This window comes from Corylus avellana, chromosome 3 (assembly GCF_965113065.1).
Source record: "Corylus avellana chromosome 3, dhCorAvel1.hap1.2, whole genome shotgun sequence".
In the NCBI taxonomy this organism is placed as follows: domain Eukaryota; kingdom Viridiplantae; phylum Streptophyta; class Magnoliopsida; order Fagales; family Betulaceae; genus Corylus; species Corylus avellana.
Genome location: NC_142492.1, coordinates 11562116 through 11572955, shown reverse-complemented (window position 1 = coordinate 11572955; position 10840 = coordinate 11562116). Strand labels below are relative to the sequence as shown.

Below are 10840 nucleotides of genomic sequence, written 5' to 3'. Positions count from 1 at the left end.
TTTTTTGGATAAAGTTTTCCTCCAAACGGGCTTGGAGGAATTTCCTTCAACCTAGTCTATAAAAATGACATGTGTCTCATGAACATATGAGATGTACAATTTATTATTATTATTATTTGAAGAATAATTATATTTGATATATTAATCAAAGAGGTAAAGCAGATTGCTCCCTCAAAAGAACATCACATGTACATTCCATATTTTCCTTTATCCAAATTTTATCTATGACACCCTGTTTAGCCATATTGGCCAGTTTATGGGCTGCTATATTAATGTCTCTACAAACATGAATACATTGCCATCTACATAGAGATTGAAGAACACCATTAACGTCAACCACGATGTGTCTGAATCTAATCCCACTGGGTCCTGTTTTTGATATCTCCTTTACAACTTGCATCGCATCCCCCTCCATGATGAGATCTTGGATACCCAATTCCTTGCAAAAAAATGAAGCATGAAGGGCTCCCAGTGCCTCTGCAGATGTAGGGTCAAAAATACTAGGTTTTGTGGCGCTCCTGGCTCCCACCACATTACCCATAGAATCTCTTACTACAACACCCACACCCACCCTTTCATTTTCCTTGTCGATTCCCACATCCGAGTTGACTTTATACCATCCCACTGCAGGTGCTCTCCAACATGCACATTGGTTCTCATGGTTTTCACAAACGGTTGGCTTCCCTTCCATTTTTGGCTTTTGAAAATCATCATTACCTCGCATGGTTTCTCTGATCAAAACATTTGGGTGAATGAAAATCCCCCCGTGTACAAATTCGTCCTGCTGAAGCCATATCTTTCTTGCCAGTCCCACAAAAATTGTAAACACCTCAATCCCAAATTTCTAGAGTATCCCATCTGCAAGAGCCAAAAAATCCTTTTCGTGGAAATTGCTCTTTTGGAGAGCCCTATTGCTTGCTCCCCAAACATCATGGGCCAAGGGGTAGTTCCAAATAATATGATAAATTGTTTTCACCTCCAAGTTGCAAATTGGGCACAAAGGGTCTTCCACAACTTTTCTTTTACAGAGGTTCTCCTTTGTGGGCAGTAAATTGTGGCAAGCCCTCCAGCTAAAATTCTTAGCTACATTTGGGAGGTTTAGTTTCCAGATGCAACTCCATACCTCTGTATCTCCAATTTTCAAAGAATTCTTAGGCATGTGCTGAGAATCACACTCCCTTGCTAGGTAGTAGGCGCTTCGCACCTTGAAGATGCCATTAGGTGTAGCTCTCCAAATCTGTATATCTCTTTGACTGGTCCCCGAAAATGGTATGGACTTTATTGCCTGGATCTCATCCTTATTAAATAAATCTTCCAGTAATTTCATATTCCACCAAGAAGTATCTTTGTCAACAAGCTCACACACCTTGGCATGTGCATCTAATATATTTTGGGTTGGGACTGTATAGAAAAAGTAGATGGAATAGGGATCCACTTATCCCCCCAGATTTTCACCGACTCACCATTTTCAATTCTCCAAATTAACCCCTCTTGTATTAGGTCACGGGAACCACTAATACTCTTCCATGCAAAGGAGGAAGTCTTTCCCACCTGCGCCTCTAGGACAGAGCACCCCGAATAATCTTCGCCTTCATAATCCTTGCCGTAAGAGAGTCCAGGGATTTTAAGAGCCTCCATAATTATTTCGCAAGTAGGGCTTGGTTGAAACAAGTGAGATCACTAAAACCCATACCACCCTTTTTTTTCTACTTGGCCATCTTTTTCCAGCTCATCCAGTGAGTCTAATTTCCTTTCTCCATATGACCCCACCGGAAATTTTGCATCAATGAGTTAGTCTCCTTATAGAGGCCTTTCAAGAGGAGAAAGACACTCATACTGTAAGTTGGGATACCTTGGATCAGTGCTTTCAGCAAAATCTCCTTGCCTGCTTGAGAAAGAAACTTCAGCTTCCAATCTTGCAATCTCTTCCAAACCTTGTCTTTTATCGTGGCAAATGCTTTAGTCTTCGACTTGTCCACTAAAGCTGGCAACCCCAAATAATGATCATATTGTTTTGTCAATGGAATTCCAGAGAGAGTGAGGATCTCTTGTTTCACCTCCTCAGGTGTATTGTGACTGAAGAAAAGAGATGTTTTCTCCCTATTCAGACACTAACCCGATGCCTTTTCATAAATCTCCAAAATCTGAGTCATCTGGTGCCAGTGTTGCGCATTTGCCTTACATAATAAAGGGCTGTCATCCACGAAAAAAAAAATGTGGTTTATCCGCGGGCCCCTCTTGGAAATTGAAACCCCCGTCAAAAAACCTTCTCACTTAGCTCGGACTAGGAGAGAACTGAGAACCTCCGCACATAAGAGGAATAGATAAGGAGATATGGGGTCTCCTTGTCTAATCCCACATGAAGGAGTGATTTTTCCCACATGGGTACCATTTACAATCACCGCATATTGTACTGATCTGACACACATCATTATCAGACTAATCCACTGATGATCAAACCCCATCCTCTCCATAACCTTCTCCAAAAATTTTCACTCCACCGGTCCACCCGGTCGTAGACTTTACTCATGTCCAGTTTGATTGTCACATACCCTTCTTTTCCCCACATACGGGAATTTATTGTGTGTAAAGTCTCGTAAGCAGCAAGTATGTTGTCGGTGATGAGACGACCTGGAATGAAGGCACTTTGGTTTTGAGAAATAAATCTTATTAAAAACTTATGTGCATCTCATATGTTATTATAAAAATAGACATATGTCATTTATAGACTAGGTTGAAGGAAATTCCTCCAGTCCAGTTTAGAGGAAAACTTTGTTCAATTTTTTTACCAAACATATACTTTTTTTTTTCAAACAGACTTTTTTAGTATTGTTGGGCCATGGATCAGCTCCTAAAGCCCAATGGGTCCCAAGCCCAATTGAAGCAAAATGGTATACCCGACAAGGCCTCGGACAAACTTTCCCTGAGGAGGTTTCGTAAACTGAAGAGGTCTCGAACAAGAGTCTGAGACCACTCCTTGGTAGGTGTCGGATGCCGAACCTGAGACACAACTTCTCAGGAGCAAAGAAGTCAAGAGCCAAGGGTAGATCAATCATTTTACAACTAAGAATATGCAAACATTCAAACTAACACAAGTGATCATCATCTCACCTTCAAAAAAGATCTCTACAGCATAAATGACTGTCCACATACAAATTACCCCTATACAAGCGGGATAAGTAGTTATTCAAATTCAAAAGGTTTTCTCATTCAAACGAAAACCTTATCACTTGTCCCAGGATTTCTACTCTTATCAAATAACTGCGAAACAAATATTTAGGGATAGGAATCCCAAGACGTACGGGAAGCAAATTCTACTCCATGCCTATAAATATAAGTCTCAATTTCAATCAAAGGTATGCGCAATCTTAGCTCTGAAAATTTTGATTCCTTAGACATTCTTTCCTCACATTCTAACTTAGGCATTGGAGCTCCCCCGCCAGGACACAACCAGGGGCTCTAATCCTGTTTGTTCTTTGTGTGTGTAGCCTGAAGCATCCTCGAAGTTGTCGACACCTCCTCCAGGCGTGCCACGTCATCATCTCGAAAAACTGTGTATCAACAAGTATTAAATATGCTTTTAGACCCCTCAAACGCCCACCCAAACATGGCATTAAACACACTTTTAGGCCCCTCAAACGCACACTCAAACATGCCATTAATCACCTACAACTATAATAAAAGAAATATAAAGACATAGACTTGGAGATACTCATATCTCTACTCGAAAATAAACTATTAACTGAGTTAACTTTACTCTGCGATAAATTATAAATGAGTTATGTTATTTAGTGTTCTCTCACTCTTCTTCATCCTATTTTTTGAAAATCAATCATTGAATTTGTATAACCCATATAAGTGAAGGTGTGGGTCCTACAAATCTAATGGTTGATTTTCAAAAATGAAAAATGAGAGAATGATAGAAAAATACTAAATAACATTTCTCATTATAAATTACAACTTCCCATAAACTAAGGCAATAAAGACCTATTGCCATAAAAAAATGAGATATGCTATAGTGCAATAAAATGATCATTTTTGGCTCATAAAAGTCGTAGGTGGCAAGATGCCATATGCCCATAAGTGGGTAGGACCATAGCAACTACGGATGAGGCCTATAACATCTTACCACCTATGACTTTTATGGGAAAAAAATAGTCTTTTTATTGCACTATAACATTTCTCTAAAAAAAATTGCACTGTAGTGCTACAAACTCAAACTTTTAATTGAAATAATGATACAAATTTCCTTTTTGCAGGAAATTTCCTCCAACTAATTTTTTTGGGGCCATCAAGCGAATGAGAAAAGAATCCATTGAATGAGTTGGAGCAAGATGGGTTTTTCTAAAAATCAATGAGGTATGGGTTTTCGTGACTTTGCTTGCTTTAACAAAGCTCTTTTGGCAAAACAGATTTGGTGCCTTTGGAAAACACCGAACAACTTAATTGCAAGGATAATGAAGGCAAAGTACTACCCGACATGTACAGTTCTTGAAGCGTCTTTAGGCAACTAGCCTTCCTTTGCATGGCGAAGTATCCAGGGAGCTAGTGATCTTGTTAACGATGGCTTAGTATGGAGAGTTGGAAATGGCAAAACAGTCCGCATATGGAAGGATAGGTGGCTTCCTAGACCTACCACTTACATGGTGCTCTCTCCTCCATCAATACTTGACCCGAATGCGACGGTTAGCCAACTCATTGATGCATACACAAACTGGTGGGATTATGCATTATTGGAAAGGTTATTCTCTCAAGAGGAGTCTATCTCTATCCTTTCGGTACCTCTTAGTACCACGGACCAAGGCGATAAACTTATATGGAGGGGAACGGCAAAAGGGCTCTTTTCGGTAATAAGTGCTTAACACCTGGAAAAAGAGAGAGAAGCGGCTTCTTAGGCGGAGATCTCCTCTCGGGTCCGTCATAGTGAGTATGGAGATTTATTTGGCGACAAAAAATTACAAGTACGGAGAAACACTTCCTTTGGCGAACCTGTCATGAAATTTTACCTACAAAAGCAAATCTCTAGGCCAAGAAAGTGACTATGGACTCTTACTGTCCAGTCTGTGAAAGAGCGGAGGAGACAGCATACCATGTGCTATGGCAATGCCCTGTGGCCAGGGACGTCTGGAGTGTTGGGTGTATTAAGTTCCCGAAAAGCTGTCTTGAAGGGCCGTCTTTCCTTCAAGTGGTGGAGGGAATGCTGAAGAGTTGCGACCAGATGGAATTTGCTCAGTTTGCAAATATTGCTCGTCGCATTTGGCTTTGGCGAAATGAGATGATTCACGGTGGTGATTTTCTACATCCCAACATTTTAATCCAGCAAGCCACAAGGGCAGTGAATCTGTTTCACCTGGTGTGGGATGAGGTGGTACTGCAGGAGTTTGTTTCTGACGCTCCTACCCAATGTAATTGGAAAAATCCTCCAATCGGGTGGTTTAAGGCCAACTGGGATGCCGGCGTTAATCAACACTCAGGCCGTGTGGGTCTTGGGGTTGTTATAAGGGATCATCAAGGCAAAATGTGGGTGGCAAAAAGTATGACTCGATTGGGTTTTTTGGACCCAACATTAGCCGAAACTATGGCGGTTCGGTTGTGCACTAAGATGGGGATGAAGCAGGTCCAACTGGAGGGAGATGCGAAGGTGGTCGTGGATGCTGTGAATTCCCTGCTGCTTGATAAGAGTGCAACGGGACTCCTCACGGAAGATTTGTGTATAGCTCTACGTTCCTTCTCGTCGTGGGAACTGGGGTACGTTCGCAGGGAAGGTAATAAAGTGGCTCATATACTTGCAAGTTTGGCTTTGCAAAATGAGATGGGCAGGGTGTGGATTTATGAACCCCCGGATTGTATACGTGAGACTTTGCATGCAGAGGTTTTAGCCCTGCAGTGTATGACTTTAAAGTCAATGAAAAAGCGATTTCTTCAAAATAATAATAATAATAATAAGTAACAAGTGTCATTCAACATCTTTGGGTTTAAAAAAAATTAATGTTTAGGTTCTTAGATTAGTGGATTGAAATCCCTTATAATTCTCTTTAAATTTTAAATTTTCAAATTTATAAATTTCAGCCGTTCATAAATTTTTGCTTTGCCATTTTCAACATAAATACAAGGCACCAGCTTTTCTTCAAAAAAAAAAAAAAAAAAAAGGGAAAATGATCATTTCCATTTTAAATTCCCTCAATTTCTTCAATTTAGTGCATTTTGAAAATGCACTACCATCATTAAAACTTTTGGACAACACTACCCTTCAAAATGCACTAAATGAAGGAAATTGAGGAGATTTGAAATGGAAAGGATCATTTTCTCTAAAATAAGCGATGTTTCAGCATTTAATGACAAAGCTACCATCAAGGAATTTAATAAGTCATGTTTCCTCATTAAATGTTGAAACATAGCTTATTTTAGACGTTTAGATGAGATGAGAGACTGTGATTTATGAATTTAAAATTTTCAAATTTAAAGAAAATTCTATGGGATCTCAATCCCTCACTGTCCTTGAAATAAATATCTGCATCCCACACAACTTATTATCATAACACCATGATAATGAAAAAATCCCTTGAAAGTCTCAAGTTTTTAAATCTATATCCTTTCATTAATTAGCTACACTTAAAGTTCATAAACCCCTTAATAATCTCCTTGTTTAAATTCAAATTTCCACAATGGATATGCTAATGCTTTGCTTTTCTATGCTTGCCAAAAATAAGAAGCCCATATTAGATGTGCTTTCAATCCCTTCATCAACGATATTTCTCTTTCAAGAATCCAAATAATCCAATGAAAAAATGCATATAATTAATTTCATTAATTGTTGGTGCAATCTTAAGGAAAGTATGGTTATTCTTTTCTTATATATATATATATATATATATATCTAACTACAATTATTCAAAAAAAAAAATGACGTGGCAATTTATTCATAATGTAACAACACATACACCATTATATTTATAAAATTTAATCTGAACCATAAAATAAACTAATCACGTGATTTTAAAATTTTCTTTCAAATTGAGTTAGAGGAAATCAGTCTATTAAACTCTAAAAAACATATCAATTTAAGTTTAATAGATTAATCAATTTAAAATAAAATAAAATCCAATAAAAAATGGGATTAAAGACTCCTATTATAAGCATATGTGTATTAGCAAATTTTTTATAGTTTAATTGCTGGGTTGACAGCTCATGTGAAATCAATCAATTAATTAAGCTAAAAATATGGTGTGATTTGCTGCAAAACCCAGCCAATATTTGCTACGGCTTTGGCGTTATATGAGACTTTCTGTCAACTCCTATGGACCAGGAATCCTCAATGGTAATTTTGAATTTGATTTTCCATCAATTGTTCTTGCAAAAGGTCAAGTCAACATAGCAAAAAGTTTACCCATTTCATGGCTTTAATTAATGTAAGGAAATTATACTTTTTTTTTTAATCTTTTTTTTTTTAAGGTGGAAATTAGACATTGTTCATAGCTCGGTCCATCCTTTCGTTTTTGGGTTTCGTTTGGGTTCAGTTTTAGTTAGAATTGAATTTGTTGGCTCATAATAAAACATAAAAAAAACAAGTGTCTTAATCGCAAAGAATCTAATTGCTATACAATGCTTAATCTCTTGATTTATTCTCCTCAATCAAGTTAACCAAACTCCCCCATAGCTTATATAGGAGTCTTTTTACAGTTAAATATTGTCTATAGGGACAAGACCAGTACTCTAGCCAATTCAATACAATATTTCCAAGCATTGTCATGTTCAACTTCATTAAAAAAAGTTGAAGTCCACATGTCGTCCAACTAAATACATGAACATTTGAGCAAAAAGGATTGAGAACAATATTCTTTCCCAGTATGGATAGAAACCATATTTTTATTCAATTTTGCTAACCTAATAGTGTTAATCAACTTTTATATTAGTTATTAAAAAAAAAAAAAAAATCAAAGATCTACGTTAACAATGTAAAATAGTGGTAGGGTAAAAGTGTTGTTTATAATATTACTTTATTCTTTACATGAAGCGGGTATTTCTAATTGGGCTTTCATCGTAGTCATTATATTTTGAAACAAAATCACAAAAAGTGTCCCATTTAAGAATCCGTTTGAAAAAAATGAAAATTCAAACTGTAACAAACAAGTGAGTGCGCACGATTTCAAATATCAAATTATTTAACTATATTTTTAAAAATCACGTTTTACAGCTTTTGTCTAATACTTTACTGCGTTTTGAAATTATTATTCTTTCATATCACACATTTCGAAACCGCTAAAGCAAACCAACACTTAAAAAAAAGAAATTGCTAGTAAATTGATCCTCATTTATAGGTTGTTTTCTAATCCAATGCCAAGAAGCTTTATGATCCTCTATAAATATATATAGTTGTATAGTTGTATATGAGGTAGCCAGGCAGGCTATGGTTAGTTTAAAAAACCAAAAAGAAAAGGCAGACAGGTTTCCAGGTTATGGGCCTCGTTATGAGTAATGAAGACTGTGCTGCATCACTGTGACCTTTTAACAAACACTTTCCAGGTGTGATATGGGGAGCACGCTTGGAGGGTTGTATTTTGTTTGTGTTTAGAGCAAATAGAATTGAAAAATCTGCTCCTAGGGTTTTTGTTTCTGATGCCCCCACCCACCCCCCCCTTGGCCTTTGGAGTTACATCAGAAGATACGTTTTATTTTCTTGTTAGGTTGAATCCGACATGCATCCATGTATTGTCTAATTAGTTGGCTTTGTTGCTCAAAAGTGGACAAATGTGTAACTGAGTTGATTGGACAAGTTTTGGATGGTGATAGCTGAGACCCTTCAATTCCTTTGGGTCCACTTCACTTGCAAGTCTCTATTCTAGGGTTGAGATTAAGACGGGTTAATTGCGGGGGTTGTAGGATCTATTTGATTTGATGTCAGGAATAGACAAGTTTTGTAACTCATTTTCTTAAGCTGTTCAAATTTTTGGGTGTTATTTGGACAGTCTAATAGCAAGAGAGATTCTTATCTATGTTTTTATGCATAAGTAGAAGTTTGTAAATTTTAAAAAATGAAAATATATTAAAGCATTGTGTTTTTTAGGGTCGAGATTAGGACGGGTTGATAGAGGGGGTTGTGGGATTTATTTGCTCTGATGTTATGAATAGACATGTTTCGTAACTCTTTTTTTTATAGTTGTGATGTGACATAAATACAAATGTGGTTTTAAGTGTTTTGCGACACTTTTATTTGTTAGGTTATTTGCTAATGCTTTTATTTATTTATTCATTTTTTCTCTAAAAAGCAACCAAAAAAAAAAAAAAAAATCCTTAAAATCACCAACAAATGAGCCCAAAGCTTTTTTGGTCCTTTGAGGCTTTGGGCAGCTACCAAACATTAAAAAATTAAAAAATAAAATAAACAAGTTTTTTTTTTTTTTAATATATATATATATATATATATATATATATATATGTTGATGCCTTTACATACTTGTGTGGTGTCTACAAAATATGAGGGCAATTGGTGTAGGGGTAGTTGTGGCTTTGTAGTCAACTAAATTTGAAACCCAAAGATCTCTCTCTATTTGTGAGACAACTGTCGCAATCTAGGGCATTGATATGATGAAGAATCATGAATGTGAAGAGATCAGGGCCATCCATTTTGTGTGTGGTGTCACATGGAAGCATGTGCTCCTTTAGTCGTACTAAAAGAGTGTTTTGGACTGATGTTGAAAGAGCCAAATCCAGTTTGATTTTAAGTCAACTCAACAGTCCTTTGGTGGATTGAGATGTTATCTTTATTACATCAATGATTTCAGGGGTGGATAAACTCCAGTATTATCATTCACACCCAATAATTGGTGTGCTTCTTCATCCGCCATGCTCTCTATCGCTGATGACGGGTTTTGTTTGATAACGCTTTTTGATTTTTTATTTAAATGAAATTATTAATATATACTCATAGCATAAGATTATTTTTCTTTTATGTCACACCAGAACAAAAAATAAAAATGCCCTCTAAAAAAATATTAACAAGTGGAGGTATATTGGAGAGAATGAAAATCAATGATAAATTTGTTTTGTACAAAAAAATAACGAGAGCAAGAACAATAACAAAAAAAAAAAAAAAAAACTAGTACAAGATTTTTCTTCAAACTACTGTGTACATTAAATCTTAAAATACGTAAAAATATATGCGAGAATCATATACACTAAATACAATGGTTAATTTAATAAATAAAAAGTTTCTCGGATTCTGTCTGGAGAAAAAAATTTGAGCAAGAACATCAAAATCTTCTCGGGCAAACTTTTTGCTAAGCTCCCATCCATAAGGGAAAAGAATAAGATGTTAAAGTAAATATGCTTCTTCTTTTTTTCTTCTTTTTCGTTTAAGCAAAGTTTTCTTGAGAAAAGTTCTTTAATTTAACCTATTAAATTGATACTTGTTATTAAAATATGTGATTATTAAATGCATTTTTAATTTTTACATGTTCTAAAGACACACGTCAGTTTAATACTTTGTCATTATTTTTCCCAATCGGTGCTCTCGATTACTTCAATATCTACTATTCTTTTCATGACATCCTATAAAAGTTAGTCATATATTAAGTAGTCAAATTATAAAAATGCTCACAGGTGTTAAATCTTAGGGTTCTCTGACTTAGAGCATTTCTAGCAATAATTACTATTTTAGCTGCTCAAAATACACATTTTATTTTTTTTTATCTTAACTACTAGTTTTTCAATATAAACTTCAACAGATTATCGTCGTAACTCTCTACTTTCTTTAAATATTATTTTTTTCAATGTATTTTTTTATTGTGGAAGTTGATAGAGTGGGAGATAGGGGAGAGAAAAATATTTTAAAAAAAAAAAA

At 36.0% G+C, this 10840-nt stretch overlaps 2 protein-coding genes across 2 annotated transcripts; one reads left to right on the top strand and one right to left on the bottom strand.

Annotated features, from left to right (window-relative positions):
- Positions 1 to 145: 145 nt before the first annotated feature.
- Positions 146 to 1638, bottom strand: LOC148586785 (uncharacterized). Its single transcript, XM_088514328.1, has 3 exons — positions 1464 to 1638; positions 1124 to 1401; positions 146 to 844 (listed from the first exon to the last, which is right to left on the bottom strand). Exons 1-3 carry the CDS (start codon positions 1636 to 1638, stop codon positions 146 to 148), a joined length of 1152 nt encoding a protein of 383 aa, XP_088370454.1.
- Positions 1639 to 5041: 3403 nt separating this feature from the next.
- Positions 5042 to 6004, top strand: LOC132174335 (uncharacterized). Its single transcript, XM_059586008.2, has 2 exons — positions 5042 to 5888; positions 5997 to 6004. Exons 1-2 carry the CDS (start codon positions 5042 to 5044, stop codon positions 6002 to 6004), a joined length of 855 nt encoding a protein of 284 aa, XP_059441991.2.
- The last annotated feature ends 4836 nt before the right edge of the window (positions 6005 to 10840 follow it).

What these genes read in the sequence shown, in the direction of transcription:
- LOC148586785 (XM_088514328.1), bottom strand. Translation starts at nt 1,638, where the DNA reads ATGGAGGCTCTTAAAATCCCTGGACTCTCTTACGGCAAGGATTATGAA. An exon ending in AATTTGGAGAATTGAAAATG is followed by an intron (nt 1,402 to 1,463) that starts GTGAGTCGGTGA and finishes TTTTCTATACAG; the next exon opens with TCCCAACCCAAAATATATTA. An exon ending in TGAAAATTGGAGATACAGAG is followed by an intron (nt 845 to 1,123) that starts GTATGGAGTTGC and finishes GGGATACTCTAG; the next exon opens with AAATTTGGGATTGAGGTGTT.
- LOC132174335 (XM_059586008.2), top strand. Translation starts at nt 5,042, where the DNA reads ATGGACTCTTACTGTCCAGTCTGTGAAAGAGCGGAGGAGACAGCATAC.